Below are 19,711 nucleotides of genomic sequence, written 5' to 3'. Positions count from 1 at the left end.
TATAAGAATAAAAGTCTTAGTGAATAATTAGCGTAATTTAGTTGCTGCTGTGGTGGTGGTTGTTATATGCTTATCATTCTTCAAAATGTATTGTGAACAGGAGAGCTTTTTAATTGAAGCCCACCTTTGAGCTATGACACTAACTTGAAGCCTGAGAAGGCAGCCGTTGATATCACAAGTTGTCCTTATATGTCAAGGACTCAAGGAGAGAGCCAGTTCTGATCCCTGTCACAGCTGAATGACTGAATGTTTCACTTAACGACTCTGCAAAGACGGGGATTTCACAAACAAGTGTAATACTTGCCCCACTGATCTTGTGGGCTTATGGGAAAGAGCAAGTGAAAGCACTTTTACAAGTTTTACCAAAAAAATACCTCATGATTCTGCAAATCCTAGTCATTGTGCTCAGGGACTCTCCTTTTAAGGGCTGGGATATGGGAAGAGAAATCAGTCATGTGCTATTGGGAGTTTTGTTATGGTTAAAAATAAAAGGTAGATAATAAGTAGAATCCTTATAAAATATAAGGTCAATTGCTCTTTAACCAAAGTATACTGTTCAAAACCATTTATATGTCAGAGGAAAACAAAACCAAAATCCTTAAAAGATTGTTTGCAAATGAAAACATCTACATTATTTTCCTGTACTGCTGCTTAATACATTCTAAACTGTTAAGCCTCACATTTCAGTTAAATAAGCAGTTGAGAATAATAAAGAATGTGGAATCAAATTCTATCTTAAACACCCTTTTAAACAAATCTATGAGGCATTTTGAAGGACCCAGCTAGCATGGTAAATGATGATAAGATCTGATTATTATGCTTTACCTATAATAGTCATTATTTGATCTGATAACAACCATGGTTTTAAACAAATTATGGAAAAAGTGACCGAAATAGTTATAGGGTTAGCTGTTCTATAAGACACCTCTCCAAAGGAACTGTTACCAACGTAAGTATTTAGCACTTATAGCATTTCCAGGTATATTTGAGGTTGGAATTGTTTTTCAGTTCCTCTCCATGTACCAGGGAAAAATTGTTAACAGGAAAGGCTACTTCTGCTACCTTACTGGCCACCAACTGGTTCCATGACTGCCCTGCTGACTCTGGTTCTTCTTTCGTAACCTGAATTACCATGTCCTATCCCTCTCCAAGAGACTGCTGAGAAACTCAGCAGCCTTTTCTCCTCCTTCCTCAAAGCCCTCAGCTTTGATTCTACCACCAGTCTGTAACAATGGAGCTATTTGTGCATCTCTCTGACTCCACAATTGGTTTCAAAGCCCACACCCAGCCTCAGTGATTCTAAGGTATTTTGCTGGCCTCACTCTTACTAGAGAAAATAGAAGGTAGGTTTCATCTTAAGCAGACACCCCTTTTGGTGACGTTCTCTGCCATCCAGAGTAGTCAGTTTATCCTTACATGATAAAGCTAGGATCTTTTAGCTCCTCATCACATCAGAATAAATGAAGCTTTACCTGATCATCTCACTGAATCTCATGAACAACCCTATGAGCTGATATCATTATTCCTAATTTTCAAATGCAGAAACTGAGACTGATAGAGGTTGGAGAGCTTGCCCACAGTCACGCAGTTGGTCAGTGAGGGAGCCAGCATCCATGCTCTGAATTGCCACATGGTGCAGCCCGCCTAGATACTGGGTTCTCATAAGTATGAAAACATCTTTCAAAACAGTTTTAGAAGGTAGTTAATGTGAGAGTTGGACTGTGAAGAAAGCTGATCGCCGAAGAATTGATGCTTTTGAACTGTGGTGCTGGAGAAGACTCTTGAGAGTCCCTTGGACTGCAAGGAGATCCAACCAGTCCATCCTAAAGGAGGTCAATCCTGGGTGTTCATTGAAAGGACTGATGCTAAAGCTGAAACGCCAATACTTCGGCCACCTCATGCAAACAGTTGACTCACTGGAAAAGACTCTGATGCTGGGAGGGATTGGAGGCAGGAGGAGAAGGGGACAACAGAGAATGAGATGGCTGGATGGCATCACCGACTCGATGGACATGAGTTTGAGTGGACTCTGGGAGTTGGTGATGGACAGGGAGGCCTGGCGTGCTGTGATTCATGGGGTTGCAAAGAGTTGGACACGACTGAGCAACTGAACTGAACTGAACTGAACTAACTAAAGCTGATTGTCCAGTTTTTAACTCCTTTCCTCTACTTTCTCCCCAACCCACAGAGATCTATACTAGAGATGGGAACTCTTTTGGAAGACCTTGTGAATTTCCCTTCTTAGTTAATGGGACCTGGCATCATGAGTGCATTTTTGACGGAGATCGCAGTGGGCCATGGTGTGCAACCACCTTAAATTATGAATATGATCAGAAGTGGGGCATCTGCTTACAACCAGGTATGTATGGGCTGGTGAACTTTGTAGGTGGAAAGAGAAGGATACTGTTCCTATGCGGCAAAGGGGAGAGGGAAGAGTTCATGATTACTCAAAAATGACAGCAACAGATAGCCTAGAGAAGGCGTGTATATTTGAGGAAAGACAGGGAAGTCGTGTGTAGCTAAGAACTTACTTTTAGAAATGAGCCAGGAAGAGAATCAAGACAGGATGTTGTCACTGAAGGCAGATGTTGAGGAAGTCTGCTGTACCACAGACACTTCAGGAAGAGGACCAGGCCACTTCCTGGTTATTGCCAGGACCAGTCAGGAGATTGCTACTGGCCTTAATAGAGCAGTTTCAAAATTAAGAAATATTTTTTAATGGGCAATAAGTTAAAAACATCAACAGTAAATAGAAAGGAAAAAGCTCCAGTAATATTAATGGTTATTACTTATAGTAGCAATAGTTATCTCTTGGCCCTGCCAGGTATCAGGTGCTATTCTAAGTACTCAACCTTTATTAACTCATTTACTCCATACACAGTTTTATAAGGTAGGTACTATCATTTATCCTCATTTTGTTGTTGTTGTTTAGTTGCTAAGTCCTGTCAGACTCTTTTGTGACCCCATAGACTGTAGCCCTCCAGGCTCCTCTGTTCATGGGATTTCCCAGGAAAGAATACTGGAGTAGGTTGCTTTTCCTTCTCCAGTTGATATTCCTGACCTAGGGGTGGAACTTGGCTCTCCTGCATTGGCAGGTGGATTCTTTACCACTGAGACATCTGGGAAGCCCATGTCCCCATATTACAGATGAGCAAAGCGAGGCACAGGAGAGTTAAATCAATTGCCTAAGGTTACAAAGATAATAAATTTCAGAGCTAGGATTCAAATTCAGCTCTGGAGTCCTTGCCTCAAACAGCTACATTATCCTGCCTTATTCGGTAGCCAGTCTGATGAAATTAGTAATGCTGATCTCTCCTTAAGGGAAGCTGAGCTTCAAAATGTAGAGTCTTGGTGGCTCAGAGGTTAAAGCGTCTGCCTGCAATGCAGGAGACCCGGGTTCGGTCCCTGGGTCGGGAAGATCCCCTGGAGAAGGAAATGGCAACCCACTCCAATACTCTTGCCTGGAAAATTCCATGGACTGAGGACCCTGGTAGACTACAGTCCATAGAGTCACAAAGAGTTGGACACGACTGAGCGACTTCACCTTCACCTTCAAGCAACTTGAAGAGATTATGTCAAGCCAATCATTCTCAAACTTCAGGTTGCAACAGAATTATTTGGAAAGTTTGTTACAATACAGATTTCTGGGGCCAACCTCCAGAAATTGTAATTTGGTAGATTTTGGATGGTATCCAAAACTTTGCAGTTTAGTGAGTTCCCAGATGATGCTGATGATGGTCTGGGGACCACACTTTAAGAATTAGTTTTCTAGGTAGAGGGATAGGCTTTTCAACACTTAGAACTTACTGAAAGATAAAAAGCCAACATTTACTCCACCTGTAATTGATGGCAAACTTGGTTCGGTCAACCAGGCACCAATTTTATTTCAATCTTACTATAGTCTGGATCATGGGCTTCCCCAGTGGCTCAGTGGTAAAGAGTCCGCCTGCAATGCAAGAGCCATAGGAGACACAGGTTCGATCCCTGGGTCAGGAAGATCCCTTGGAGGAGGGCACCCATTCCAGTATTCTTGTCTGGAGAATCATGAACAGAGGAGCCTGGCGGTCTACAGTTCTTAGGGTTGCAAAGATTTGGACACGACTGAAGCGACTTAGCATAGCACAGAGTCTGGATCAGAAACTTTAGGGATTGTGGAGAGGCTCAGATGTTATTCAGAGCAAACCCTCATTTCTCAGGTGAGGAGCAGCAGACCTAGATTGATGAAATAGCCTGTCAGTGTCAGATCATGTTTGTGTGGAGCCTGGTAGATCTCCCAGGATTCTGACCTTCATTTCCCAGTGTGTTCAACCTTGTTCATTCCCCATCCCATTCCACCTTGCTGCCTTGACTGACGTGTGTCTTGGTGCCTTTAGCCTGCTGCTGCTAAGTCACTTCAGTCGTGTCTGACTCTGTGTGACCCCATAGATGGCGGCCCACCAGGCTCCCCCGTCCCTGGGATTCTCCAAGCAAGAACACTGGAGTGGGTTGCCATTTCCTTCTCCAATGTGTGAAAGTGAAAAGTGAAAGTGAAGTCGCTCAGTCATGTCCCTTAGCGACCCCACGGACTGCAGCCTACCAGGCTGCTCCATCCATGGGATTTTCTAGGCAAGAGTACTGGAGTGGCTTGCCATTGCCTTTAGCCTACTTTGGATGAAAGAGGGATTGTCAGTGCATTCATGTGCCTCCCTTTCTACAGAAGTGAGATTGTGAGTTTCTCAAATCTGAGGACTGCTCAACCATAGAGATTGTATTTTACAGCAGATAATACTTTGCCATCCTGCTGAAATCTTCCAGATTTACAAGCGTTTTGCCTTAGTGATAAGAAGAACCTTTAGGTAATGCACTTGCAAAACCACCTACTTTGTTTTTACCAAATGTCACAACCACCTCCATTGTGGTTTAGGACATTCAGAAGTGGCTGAAGAAGCAGTGTGTGCCATTCAGAAGATCAGCAACACCAGAGTTAGACAACTGTACTCTGGTTATAGCTCTGCTGCTAGTGTCCGTAGATCCTTGTTCCTATCTGTGAAATGAAGACATTACACAAAATGATCCCTAAGGGACCTTCCCCCTAGAGGGTCCATAAGTATAACTGATTATGGGAGACCCTTTGGAAGAACCCACGTGAAGCTAGGGATACACTTAACATAGGCTCTCTTGGGTTTTTCCTCCTTATTGGGAGCACATGGAGGCCCTGAGTATATTTTTGAACTAGTTGTATCAAGATCTACATATCTGTCCTGGAAAGAGCTTGAAGGTTCTTTGTCTGAAGTTATGCATGTTCTTTAGATATTTGTTGAAGAAAAATGATGTTCACATTGTACGTGTATATTTATATATACATATATAGTCTTCCCAGGTGGCACTGGTGGTAAAGAATCTGCCTGCCAATGCAGGAGACACAAGAGACATGGGTTTGATTGCTGGGTTGGGAAGATCCCCTGGAGCAGGAAATGGCAACCTACTCCAGTATTCTTGCCTGGAAAATTACATGGGTAGAGGAGGCTGGTGGGCTATAGTCCATGGGGGTCACAAAGAGTCAGACATGACTGAGCACACACACACATGCACACATATGTACATATAGACATACAGTGCATATATAATGTTAGTTCTGTAATATTAGTCATATATTAAATCATTTTTAAAATATAAGGAGAAATAGACTGAGTTTCACAAATAAGGTATGCGTTAAATCTTAGGCACTTAAGCAGTGTCTAAACACACACACATGCAAACATGTTCAGTGGTTTCACTCAGAACATGGACAAACCCCTCTTTAGTCTGATACCATCTTCAGGTGAGCTGAGGGATTGAAAAGAGCTGAAGACTCCTGTTTTTAGGCAGAGGGTTCAGTTGAGTTCAGTCGCTCAGTCGTGTCCGACTCTCCGCGACCCCATGAATCACAGCACGCCAGGCCTCCCTGTCCATCACCAACTCCCGGAGTTCACTCAAACTCATGTCCACAGAGTCGGTGATGCCATCCAGCCATCTCATTTCTCTGTCGTCCCATTCTCCTCCTGCCCCCAACCTTTCCCAGCATCAGAGTCTTTTCCAGTGAGTCAACTCGTCGCATGAGGTGGCCAAAGTATTGCAGTTTCAGCTTTAGCATCAGTCCTTCCAATGAACACCCAGGACTGATCTCCTTTAGGATGGACTGGTTGGATCTCCTTTCAGTCCAAGGGACTCTCAAGAATCTTCTCCAGCACCACGGTTCAAAAGCATCAATTCTTTGCACTCAGCTTTCTTCACAGTCCAACTCTCACATCCATACATGACCATGGGAAAAACCATAGCCTTGACTAGATGGACTTTTGTTGGCAAAGTAATGTCTCTGCTTTTTAATATACTATCTAGGTTGGTCATAACTTTCCTTCCAAGGAGTAAGCGTCTTTTAATTTCATAGCTGCAATCAGCATCTGCAGTGATTTTGGAGCCCCAAAAAATAAAGTCTGACACTGTTTCCACTGTTTTTCCATCTACTTCCCATGCAGTGATGGGACCAGATGCCATGATCTTTGTTTTCTGAATGTTGAGCTTCAAGCCAACCTTTTCACTCTCCTCTTTCACTTTCATCAAGAGGCTTTTGAGTTCCTCTTCACTTTCTGCCATAAGGGTGGTGTCATCTGCATATCTGAGGTTATTGATATTTCTCCCAGCAATCTTGATTCCAGCTTGTGCTTCTTCCAGCCCAGCGTTCCTCATGATGTACTCTGCATATAAGTTAAATAAGCAAGGTGACAATATACAGCCTTGATGTACTTCTTTTCCTATTTGGAACCAGTCTGTTGTTCCTTGTCCAGTTCTGACTGTTGCTTCCTGACCTGCGTACAGGTTTCTCAAGAGGCAGGTCAGGTGCTCTGGTATTCCCAAAGTAGGCATGGGCTAAAATGTGACATTATAATCAATGGTGTTATATAAAAGCAGAGTAGAAGCTAGAAGTAGTATGGAAACTTTAACTAGTCTAAAGTTAACTAGGACATTAAAGTTTAACTAGGACATTTCCTGTCCTATGAGTTTGGTTTTTTCATCTAACCAAAGAATCAAAATGTTGTCTAGTAGAACAATGGCAGCCTCGATCTTAGCATATCCTAAGAGTATGCAAATTGAATGGCAGTATTTGTAAGTACTCTAAGTAATAGACAACATTATGCCTTTATTTTATGATCACTGACATATCTTTTTATCAACAGAAAGTGGCTGTGAAGATAATTGGGAAAAGAACGAGGAGATCGGAAGTTGCTACCAATTTAATATTCAGGCAACTCTTTCTTGGAAAGAAGCTTACGTTTCATGTCAGAATCAAGGAGCTGACTTACTGAGCATCAACAATGCTGCTGAGTTAACTTATCTTAAAGGTAGGTTTAAAGAGAGGGGATATATGTATACCTATGGCTGATTCATGTTGAGGTTTGACAGAAAATAACAAAATTATGTAAAGCAATTATCCTTCAATAAAAAAATATAAAGGAAGAAAAAAGTAGGTTTAAGTTGCTTGTGGTAGAGCAAATTGCCTAGATGGTAAGGGCGCTGTCTTCTATTTTCATGTCTAAGTATGTTGTTTTCTTCTATATTTCTCTGTCTTTTCCTGGGATTTAACACCAAAGCCCCCGAGTAAAAAAATAGTGAATATAATCCTATTCTGTCCATTGAAAGTGCATCTCATGATAAAGACCAAGAGAGGTAAACATTCAGAAAACAAGGTGAGGTAGCCAGATTGCTAACTGAAGCCTAGATGAAAGGATCTGAAAAAAGGTGAACATTCAGCACTTTGAACATTGAACAGTAGAGAATTTGAGGAGAGTGGAGAGGATTGTTGAGTCAAAGTAGATCACCTCAGTAAAAAACTTCACACTTGAATAAAGGAATGCAGTTCCACATCCATGGATTTGACCAACTGTAGATTGTACGGTTCTGTAGTATGTATTTAGTGAAAAGAGTCGGCATGTAAGTGGACCAGCATGGTTCAAACCCATGTTTTTCAGGGGGCAACTATAAATTAATCATCATTACAATGCCATAAAACAAGTATTTTTATCCCCACTTACAGGTTAGAAATCATTGTTTAGAAATAATACATCCAACATTCCAGAGCTATGAAGTATCAGAATTGGACTTTGAATTTCAACTTATATATAATTCCAGAACCTTTACTTCTTTACTGTATTACTTACTCCTTTTACATACCTTTCTTTGTTTTTATCATTAAAAACCTACTGGACTTTTACATTCCCACCCACAATGTATGAGACTTTCCTTTTCTCTACATCTTCTCCAACATTTTTTGTTTCTTGCCTATTTGATAACACGCATGAGGTAATATCTCATTGTAGTTTTGAGGTTAAAGCGTCTGCCTCCAATGTGGGAGACCTGGGTTCGATCCCTGGGTCGGGAAGATCCCCTGGAGAAGGAAATGGTAACCCACTCCAGTATTCTTGCCTGGAGAATCCCATGGACGGAGAAGCCTGGTAGGCTACAGTCCACGGGGTCTCAAAGAGTCGGACACGACTGAGCGACTGAACGGAATGGAACGGAATAACCAGTGATGTCAGATATCTTTCATATGTTTGTGGGCCATCTATATGTCTTCTTTGGAACCATGTCAATTCAGATCCTATGCCCATTTTTAAATTGGGTTGTTTGTTTTTTTTGTTTTTGAAATGTATGAGTTCTTTGTATATTTTGAATATTAACCCCTTATAGGATAAATAATATGCAAGTATCTTCTCACTTCGGTAGGTTCTTTTGTTGGGTTGATAGTTTCCTTTGCTGTGCAAAAGCTTCCTGGATTTATATAGGCAAGTTTGTTTACTTGTGCTTTTGCTTCTTTTGTTTAAGGAAATATATCCAGAAACATTCTAAGACTGATGTCAGAGAACATACTGCCTATGTTTTCTCCTAGGAGTTTTATGGTTTCAGGTCATAGATTCAAATTTTGAATCCATTTTGAACTGATTTTTTTATATGGTACAAGACAGTGGTCTAGTTTCATTCTTTTGCACATGGCGGTGTCCAGTTTTCCCAATACCATTTATTGAAAGGACTATCCTTTCTCCATTGTATGATGTTTGTTATAAATCAGTTGCCCATATGTGCATGGCTTTATTTTTGAGGTCTCAATTATGTTATTTTGATCTGTGTGTCTACTTTTCCTGCCAATACTATACTGTTTTAATTACTCTAGCTTTGTGATATAATTTGAAATCAGGGAGTGGTTACCTCCAGCTTTGTTTTTTTTTCTCAGGATTGCTTTGGTTATTTGGGGTCTTTAGTTGTTCCATATGAATCTTGTTTGTAAAATTTTGTTCTATTTCTATGAAAAGCATCATGGAGAGACCTTGAGAGTGTTGTGAAATTAGTCAGACATATAAAGACAAGTACTGTATGGTTTCACTCGTGTGACGTATTTAAATAAACAAATACATAAACAAGTGAAACAAAAACATAGATAAGAACAGAATAATGGTCATAAGATGAGAAGTAGGAAGAGAAGTAGGTGAAGTGGCTAAAAGAAGTCAACTATATAGTGACAGATGGAAACTAAAATTTGGTGGGGAGCACACCACCAAATATAGAAGTTGAAATATAATTTTGCACACATGAAACTTATGTTATAAACCAGTGTAACCACAAAAAAGTCTGCTGGTCTTCTGTCATGGTTTTTGGCTTAAACTTTATTCAGATCTCTTTCTTATTCTTTTAACCCTTTCTTGTGTTATTCAGAACTTGAATAATCAGATCTCTTGAATGGAAATCTGTTGAAGAAACATAATTTTGGCTACTGTTAGGCAATGGAATTCTATTCCAGACCCCGCTGAAAATTTGCAAAAAATACTGTTGAGAATTAAAAGTGCCGATAAATTTGTCTCCCAGAATACTGACATTTGGAAGCTAATGGCTTCTGTAAGGGAAAATGTTGTCAAAGTGTGACTGTCAACACCAGTCGAAACAGTCTGATGATGCATTTGAAGGAATAAATGTTGCAGGATTTCTTTATGCATCAATTTTCTTTAATAACAAGTAAAAGAGAGATAATGAGTTGATGGATTCAGTTGTCTGCTGTCCCTGGCCACACACTCCCCACAATTTTTTGCTTATCAGTAATCTTAGATGTGAAGTCCTTTCTAATTTTCTAAGCTTCTCTTTCACTATGAGTGCTGAAGAGAAACTTGGAAAATGGACTGGTTAAATCTCCTTACAGTCCAAGGGACTCACAAGAGTCTTCTCAGGCACCACAGTTCAAAAGCATCAATTCTTTGGCGATCAGCTTTCTTCACAGTCCAACTCTCACATCCATACATGGCCACTGGAAAAACCATAGCTTTGACTAGACAGACCTTTGTTGGCAAAGTAATGTCTCTGCTTTTTAATATGCTATCTAGGTTGGTCATAGCTTTCCTTCCAAGGAGTAAGCGTCTTTTAATTTCATGGCTGCAATCACCATCTGCAGTGATTTTGGAGCCCAAAAAAATAAAGTCTGACACTATTTCCACTGTTTTTCCATCTATTTCCCATGAAGTGATGGGGATGACATGATCTTTGTTTTCTGAATGTTGAGCTTTAAGCCAACCTTTTCACTCTCCTCCTTCACTTTCATCAAGAGGCTTTTTAGTTCCTCTTCACTTTCTGCCATAAGGGTGGTGTCATCTGGACTGCAAGGAGATCCAACCAGTCCATCCTAAAGGAGACCAGTCATGGGTGTTCTTGGAAGGATTGATGCTGAGGCTGAAATGCCAATACTTTGGCCACCTAACACAAAGAGTTGACTTATTAGAAAGACCCTGATGCTGGGAGGGACGGGGGGAAGGAGGAGAAGGGGACGACAGAGGATGAGATGGCTGGATGGCATCACCGACTCAATGCCTATGAGTTTGGGTAAACTCCGGGAGTTGGTGATGGACAGGGAGGCCTGGCATGCTGCGATTCATGGGGTCGCAAAGAGTCGGACACGACTGAGCGACTGAACTGAAGAAAGTTGTACTTTAACATCTGAAACTCAGAGTAACCAAATCTGAAGCATTTCTTGAAATTTCTGTTAATATTGTGTCCCTTCCCTGAAAACTAGCAGGTGTAAACAGTGGACTGGGAATAGTGAGGCCCACAAAAGGGTTTCCCAGGTGGTGCCAGTGGTAAAGAACCTGCCTGCCAATGCAGGAGACACAAGAGATGTGGGTTTCATCCCTGGATTGGGAAGATCCCCTGGAGAAGGGAATGGCAACCTGCTCCAGTATTCTTGCCTGGGAAATTCCATGGACAGAGGAGCCTGGCAGGCTATGATCCATGGGGTCGCAGAGTCAGACACGACTGAGCGCCTGAACACACAACACACACACAGAAGTGAATCAGAAATTTGTGATCAATGTGCTTGATCTAGTCAGGGAAATAAGAGTTGTACAGACACAAAGATAGTGGGGAATGTTATTCCCAAATGACCTCTGGGTTTGGTAGCTAGTGATTGGATGGGACCAGGGAATTTGCTGACAGAAATAAAGCAGGATCACCCCTCTTGAAGATAAATCCCACACAGTCTAAAAGAGCATTCTTTTTTCTCTGTGCCTGCCCTGCACCTAATTAGTTTATTTTTATTTTGTTTTACTAATACAAGGGGCCTACCAGTGGGGGATTCGGTTTCCTCATATTCACTAGATTTTGTTTGGGAGTCGAATGTCCTGTGACTGTGTCCTTCTCGGGGATCTCTAGTCATAGGTTCATCCAGAGCAACAGAGGAGGACCTGCAATCCTCAGAGCAGGAACAGCACATTTCTGTTCTTCCTAATTGGTCTCTTGACTGAGGGACTGCTCACTTTGAACTCCCTTGATAGTTGGCCAGAGGCTAGGACATATCTAGGTCAGGGCCTCTGCTGGCTGTGGCCTTTCTGATGTTCCTTTCAGATCCATGACCATTATCAGGCCCTACAGTTTCTCACTGTGGGGAGAGGAATAGAAATACAGAGTCATGTCTGAAAAGGGGTGTTGGGGATGATCAGGAATATCTAGCTCAGTGGACTTGCCCATTTGATTAGACATAGGGACTTAAGCTAGCAATCATCTTTTTGTTGATGGCGAAGACAGGGAGAGATAGAGTCTCAAATTGATCGACACCCACTTCCCTTGTGGCCCAGACAGTAAAGAGTCTGCCTGCAGTGTGGGAGATCTGAGTTCAATCCCTGGCCCCTGGAGAAGGAAATAGCAACCCACTCCAGTATTCTTGGCTGGAAAATCCCATGGATGGAGAAGCCTGGCAGGCTACAGTCCATGGGGTCACAAAGAGTCAGACATGACTGAGCGACTTCACTTTCTTTTCTTTTCTTTCTACCAAACATTCCTCCAAATGCTTCATAGCATTCCTTGCTTAGACTAGATGAAGGAAAAAAGTCCAGTTCCTAATTGTCCAGACCATGTAAGAAATCCCAGACCAGGGAATAAATCCTTACCTTTTGCATTTGCCCAACCAGAGCCTTTCAAATTTATCGCATCCACAAAAAGACACACAAAAACTTTTGAGCACTGATGTTATCAGCATAGTCAAAATTTTAAAATCTTATGATTCTGGTGAGGAGTAAGGCATAAGTCATCATCAATACAGATCACAAATAGAACATGGTGATGAAGTAAACAGGAGCCTGACACCCTTCAAACATCATTTTGTTCCATTGTAAATGTTTACTTTTTGTGTGTGGGTGAACAATAGGATTATTCAAAGGAAACAGTACGGTTATTCAGAATTCCTCCTGGGGGATATCTGAAAAGGTTTCATGGAAAAGAGGACATTGAACTTGGAATAGATGGGAAGGATTGGTCCCCTATATAGTATCCCTGGTTAGAAATGAATGAATGAAAGGAATTCTGAATGTCAGGTCATGGTTGAGTCTGGAGTACCATATATGTGTCATAGTTTCCAGGACTGCTTCAGGAATGCTGAAAAATCAATCACATTTACTAATAAAGAAAGATGTACATTAGGTTAATTCCTCAAGGTCTTGCTGTACCAGTGCTGACAGTCCTTGTATATGCTAACAAGGTGAAAGAAAAGGAAAAATCCAGAGTTCCCTTCAGCATTCTCTTCAAGCCATCTACTCAGACATCCACCTCTCTCCTTAGTAGAGAGAGTATCCTTATCTATCTCCTTGAGGAAGGTGAGGGCAACCCTTAGTTTCTCACTATCGCACTTACAATTTTTTCTCTTATCTATGCTGTTATTTCTCCATCTGGTTCAATGTTAACTACTTCCTCCAAGCTGTTTGTAACCTCATCAACTGTTTCTTCTCTTATATTTTTATCAAAACTCTATTGACTCTTCCCAAATAGGCTATAAATTTGTTTAAACGTCTACCATTAAAATTTTTCCCCTGGATCCTGAACCCCTGCTTCTATCTTTCACAGTGAAGCTCCTGGAAAGCACAGTGTATCCTTATATTTCACTCTTAACCTCATATTTATTTCTCACTGGAGTGATAATTGGTCCTCTGTTCCTACTGTCTTCTTCCCAGAGTCTTCATTCTCATTTTTTTTCAATACACATGGACCCATACAACCGTGGAAGAATTGGACAAGCTAATGGAGAAGCTGAATTGGATTAACTTAGCAGCCTTTGGGTTTCTCAATAGTTAGAAGTTTTGTTGCCTGTCAGCATCACCTGCCTTTGTTGGATACACAGTCTCCTACAGGGTTTCTGCAGATGTTTTTTGTCAGTAGTATAAACTTGTCTGGATTATTAATAATCCATAATTTTGTCACTTTTTAAACCTGTGTAATTCTTACAGGAAAAGAAGGCATTGCGAGAATTTTCTGGATTGGTCTAAATCAGCTGTACTCTGCTAGAGGCTGGGAATGGTCAGACCACAGGCCATTAAACTTTCTCAACTGGGACCCAGGTGACTGCCTGCTCTTCCATTTACAAAGCATAAACTTCAAAAAAGAGCTTCCTACTCCCTGGGAGCTTATACAAATTTCAAACTCTCAGAAGAATTTTTTCTTCCTAAACCCTTCTTTATTGTGATTCCGTTATAGCCAGGTTGACCGCCACCATGGGCAACCGAGCATGTGTCCCAATTAGAGTGACCCTGCATTTTTAGGTAGGAGCAGAAAGAGCCCCACTCCATGGCCCAGGAACCTTTCTGTGTCCCTGAGAGGACTTGACATGTCCATGACTGACCCATATTGCATTTCATCTGCAGCTTAACTCTAATATGGAAATAATTCAGTTCAGTTGCTTAGTCGTGTCTGACTCTTGGCGACCCCATGGACTGCAGCACACCAGGCTTCCCTGTCCATCACCTACTCCTGGAGCCTCCTCAAACTCATGTCCATTGAGTTGGTGATGCCATCCAATGGAAATAATTCCTCATTCTCAAACTCTTGAAGTCTTCCACTGCAGCACCCAAGTACTGACAACATAGTGGTTATATTTTCATACACAAATAAATATCCTTAAGAAAATTTTATAGTGAATAAAACAAATCCCTATTTAGTCAAAAGGTCTTCCCCATCCCCAAAAAAAGGTTTAGATATCTTTTTAAAATAAAATCATAGGCTTCTGATAAATGTAGAAGTAAAAGTTAGCACTAACTTCACCACCAAAGTATTCTGCTGCTGCTAAGTCACTTCAGTCGTGTCCGACTCTGTGTGACCCCATAGACGGAAGCCCACCAGGCTCCCCCGTCCCTGGGATTCTCCAGGCAAGAACACTGGAGTGGGTTGCCATTTCCTTCTCCAATGTGTGAAAGTGAAAAGGGAAAGTGAAGTCGCTCAGTCGTGTCCGACCCTTAGCGACCCCACGGACTGCAGCCTACCAGGCTCCTCCATCCATGGGATTTTCTAGGCAATAGTACTGGAGTGGCTTGCCATTGCCTTCTCCGCCAAAGTATTCTACATACATATAATAAAAACTAGATAAGTGCAATAAAATACCAATACACTGGCATTTCAGTTAATAAAATTTTCTTAGTAAATAAATTGTCTATTATCTCAGTAAGTAGAATCTTTAAAGATAATTTAATCTTAAAGCCTTAAAGGCATAGCAGAATCATAAATTAGCATTTTTATTGGGTAGGGTAGCAAATTAAGAACTACTGACCACAGATAAGACAGGCAAATTGGTAAGGGGCAGAGGTTTGGTTTTTGGTTTTGTTTTTTAAATTAACTACAACATATCAGAGTATTTCCACTCCTGTGTCCTATATTTAAGAAGACGTAGTTAAACACGTGATTGTCCATTGCAGCTTATACATCTCAATGTAGTTAAAAGTTTTAACTATTTCGTGAGTTCCAATAAATAAAGTTAAGAATACAAATTATTTTTTCTAACCACCACCCTTGCCCTAACCTTCTTCTTTTAACTCTGAAAATCTTGCTATTTCAGATGTGCTGATGATACCTACCATTGGTGGATCAAGCTGTGCAAGAATGGATGCTGATTCGGGTCTGTGGCAGAGTTTTTCCTGCGAGGCTCGACTGCCCTACGTCTGTGAGAAACTGTTAAATAGCACAGTGGAGTTGACAGGTACCTTTCTCACTTCCTCTGACAAAGGTCTCAAAATTAGTCTTGTGAAGTCAAGCAAATCCATTTCAGATACCTGTTTCCCCCTTTCCTTCACCTGATACTGCCAATGCAGGAAGGTATTTGATATTGATCCTGTGGTTAGAGATTATAAACTATACATGAATAAAGCTTTAGTTTGCTGTATGCCCATAAGAAGGCAGAGATATTCTAGATTGGAAATATAGTTCTCTTCACAGGTGGCTGTTCTTTCTCTGGAGCAGTGGTTCCCCAGACCAAGAGCATCAGCTTCACCTGTACCTGTTAGAAGTGCAGATTCTTAGGACGTTCCCCATATTTACTAAATGAGATACTCTGAGGATGGGGACCCCCGACCTGTGCTTCCAGGGGCTTCCCTGGTGGTCGGGTGGTTAAGAATCTGCTTCCCAATGCGGGAGACACAGTTTTGATCCCTGGTTGGGGAACTGAGATCACACATGCCATGGAGCAGCGAACCCCACACACCACAACTGGAGAGTCTGTGCGCTCCGAGAAAAGATCCCGCATTACCCAAGGAAGACCCCACGTGCTGCAACTAAGACCTGCCACAACCAAATACATGATTTTTTTTTTTAAGACTCTGGATTAAAAAAAAAAGTTGCTTTGAGAAAAGAAAAAAAGCCTTCCAGGTGATTCTGATACACTCTTAAGTTTGAGAGCCACACTCTAAGCTGAGGTCTTTCATATGACCTGCCCCTATAGGGAGTGAAAAATGATGGACATAGGAATTGCCCCACAATGCCCACCCACCTCTCTGCTTTACCAGGCTGATTCTGACAAATGAGGTAGAAAGGAGAAGTGTAGATGGGTAAAATATGTGTGCAGAGGTGTTTTTTCCCAGGGAGTTTGGGAGTAAGAGAGACACAGAACAGCTGAAACTTTCAAGGTCCAGAAAAGTTTGAGAAGTGTTCAAAAGAATGGAGGAGAGAAATATCCTTATTGTCTTGCTTGGGGCCCACCGTGTACCCGGTATTTGAGTAAATCCTCATTGAGTACTTAAAACTGGGAGAAGAGGTTTTAAATTGTCTTGTGCTTTAAAGAATGTTGAGGGAAGAGAATAAAGGATAAAATTTCTTATCATCCAAATAGGAGCATAAAGCTGGTCTTTTAAGATTAAAAAATAATAGGGGAAAATGAACAGTCATCTTCCAAGTTGATTCAAACCAAATTTAGTCCATACAACAAAAGGCATAGCAGAAGACAGCACAAATGAAAATAAACCTGGGTGACTGATTATAGATCAAATAAATATCCTTTAATAGCAATTATTAAGTAAATCATGATGTTTCCACATGATCGAACAAATGCATTTATTAAAATAACTGCCAGTAGGAAAATACAAAGAGCAGAACAAAAGCATATGCTTACTTGTCATTTTAATCTTGTAAAAATATGTATTCATAGAGACAAAGACTATAATATGAAAATAATTATTTTAAGTTTAATTGTGAGTGTTTTTCCCTCTGTTCCTTTATTTTAATTGTAAAATATAATAAGTGCTATTTCAGAACCTTTAAGTTAATTGAGTTATTTTACAAGTGTGAGAAGCTGAACCTGATTTTATCCTTTAGTAAAAAACACATTGTCCACATTTTTAAGATGTGTTTTCTTACAACAGACATTCCAAACGGTCCAAATCTGTGAAGCCTGAATAGCTGAACTACTTTTTAGTTCTGATAAGAGGGGTAGACATATTCTTTATGGTTTATACCTCGCTCTTTTTCTCTAATCTTTTGACCATCACTTGATTAAATTTTATTATAGTCAAAACAAAGAATCCCTCATTCCATGAGGCCTGTAGGACTAGTAGAGGGCAGAAAAGAAGAGGTCCAGAGATGTTCTTTGCCCTTTCCCTCCACTGATGCCATTTCTTGGATGTGAAGTGAATAAATGTCTTATTATGTTCCTTAAATCTTTGCTTGTTTGTTCAGCCATGAGCACGAATGTACATTCCCTCGCTGAACTGACCATACGTGAAAAGGAAGCTTAACTTTATAATCTCTCAAAGGCAAAGACTGGAGGGGAACATCACAAATCCCATACCCAGGAAGAGATTTGTCAACTACTGACTTACCCCACACTTTTCTTCAGTCTACTAGGACTCAGGGAAATCCCTCTATAAATAGTCTATAGCCAGCCATGTAGCAAATTTGTATCAGTCTAAAGTCACATTATTGTCTGAATCCCTGCAGTCACTCTTATAATGCTGTGCACTGCGTAAATTCATGTCGCTGTACCATCTAAAATCCTGTTCTTCAGTTTTCTAGAAGCCTTATGATTCAGAAAAGAAGAATTTGCAATGTCATTGATTCAAAATAGATGTATCTTTACTGGAATATAAATAGCTTCTTTTCCTCCAGATGTGTGGACATACTCAGATACCCACTGTGATGCTGCAGACTGGGTGCCAAATGATGGCTTTTGCTATCTGCTGGTCAATGAAAGTGATTCCTGGGATAAGGCGCATACGACATGCCAAACCTTCAACAGTGACCTCATCAGCATTCATTCTTTAGCAGATGTGGAGGTAGTTGTCACAAAACTTCATAATGGGGGTAAGTTTTTAAGATATCCTCTTGAAAAGAGGTCTAAAACATTTTAGAGTATCCCTGTTTTCAGACTCTTAGAGACAATGAAAAGCTTATAGTTTGATCCCGTACATCAGCATTATCCAATAGAATTTTCTGCTGTGACAGAACCACCAGAAAATCTGTGCTGTCATTCAATAACCACCAGCCACTTGTGGCTTTTGACCCTAGAGATGTAGCCAGAGTAACTGAAGAATTGAATTTTTGCTTTCATTTCATTTTAAATGATTTACGACTTTAAATAGCTGCATGTAGCAAGCGGCTACCAACCTGACAGTCCAACCATTGACTGAATAATTTCCCTCTTCTCATAAGCTAAATGCTATTTAAATTCCTCCTGACACTTAAGTGATGATTACTTCACTTTTATAATTATTTGGAAGCTAAAAAATGAACAAAACACCAGAGAGCCAGTATTAAGATCTCCTCCTATGATTCACCCATAGTAATTCCAAAACCAAGCGACTTAACTTTCACTTTCAAATACCTATATTCTGTGTCAGCGTGGCGCGAGTTGTTTTACCTGGCAAAGCAGTGCAGTCATTCAGTGATGAACAATATTCTTGTTCTAACTGAAATATCTATGACTGTGTTAGTAGAATTTCATTATTTCTCGTAAAGTGAGGTTTATCTCAACCAGGTTTCAGGAACACCCAGCCTACAGATCGTAGCTAGCTGTTCTGCCTATGCACCCTGACTGCATAAGTGACCTGAAAAGCTCTTGTCATCAGGCCAGCCTAACATATCACCATTTTTACAAGCTAATTAAGAATATCACTCTTCTGAATTGAAAGAAAAAGGAATACCATCAAGGCTGCTAACACCCCTTATCAGAATGTAAAAATCAGCGGTAGTTTCCATGTCGAAGTATGTGACTGAGTAACCAAACAAAACATTTTTCTTTCAGATGCCGAAGAGGAAGTGTGGACAGGCCTCAGGAATATAAATACACCAGCCCTATTTCAGTGGTCAGATGGTACTGAAGTTACTCTAACTTACTGGGATGAGAATGAGCCACATGTTCCCTATAATAAGACTCCCAACTGCGTTTCCTATTTAGGAAAGGTAGGAAACCTCCTTGGATTTATTTATATCCTTACTGTTATACCTGATAATCTTATAATAAGGTGACTTTCATTGGCATATTTATATTTAAGCTAGGAAAGAAAATAAAAGGTAATCATACTGTAGATTATCTTTCTAGTAACTGCTGAGAAAAGGTAAATAAAGCAATTACTAAAGAAGCAATCCAATTCCTGTCTGAGAGCATCTGCCCTGGTGTGAAAGAGATCAAGAGAATCTCTTTGGAGCTGAGATTCTTGCGCCAAATGGTTTCTGAGAAGTTGCTTTCTCTCAGTAATATTTAGCAGGTATCCACAATGTAACCTGGAAAATCCCATTGTCTCGTGTTCAGGTTCAGTGTTATATTAGTCCCACTTTGAGAAGGCCCAATAAACATCTTAGTGCTATAGAATTAGTGAATGCTTATTGAGCATGCTTCAGTTAAGAGTCCAGGATAAGCAATCTTTTTTTATATTTATTTTAACTGGAGGCTAATTACTTTACAATATTGTGGTGGTTTTTG

The 19,711-nt window shown here is 40.7% G+C and overlaps 1 protein-coding gene across 5 annotated transcripts in view; it reads left to right on the top strand.

The window, feature by feature from the left end:
• LOC129537730 (CD302 antigen) overlaps nt 1-19,711 on the top strand; it is a 126,787-nt gene that overhangs the window by 10,084 nt on the left and 96,992 nt on the right. For all 5 annotated transcript variants that reach the window (XM_055397455.2, XM_055397453.2, XM_088829630.1 and 2 more), the window contains exons 3-8: nt 2,189-2,359; nt 7,194-7,358; nt 13,764-13,874; nt 15,362-15,502; nt 17,899-18,093; nt 19,034-19,191. In XM_055397455.2, coding sequence (XP_055253430.2) covers nt 2,189-2,359; nt 7,194-7,358; nt 13,764-13,874; nt 15,362-15,502; nt 17,899-18,093; nt 19,034-19,191 — 941 coding nt within the window. The remainder of the gene's footprint in view (nt 1-2,188; nt 2,360-7,193; nt 7,359-13,763; nt 13,875-15,361; nt 15,503-17,898; nt 18,094-19,033; nt 19,192-19,711) is intronic.

The sequence above is a fragment of the Moschus berezovskii genome, chromosome 2 (assembly GCF_049115385.1).
Source record: "Moschus berezovskii isolate FMDL1 chromosome 2, NW_MosBer_1.0, whole genome shotgun sequence".
Taxonomy (NCBI): Eukaryota; Metazoa; Chordata; class Mammalia; order Artiodactyla; family Moschidae; genus Moschus; species Moschus berezovskii.
The sequence above is the reverse complement of the archived record's forward strand: the minus strand, read 5'-3'. Positions and strand labels throughout refer to the sequence as shown.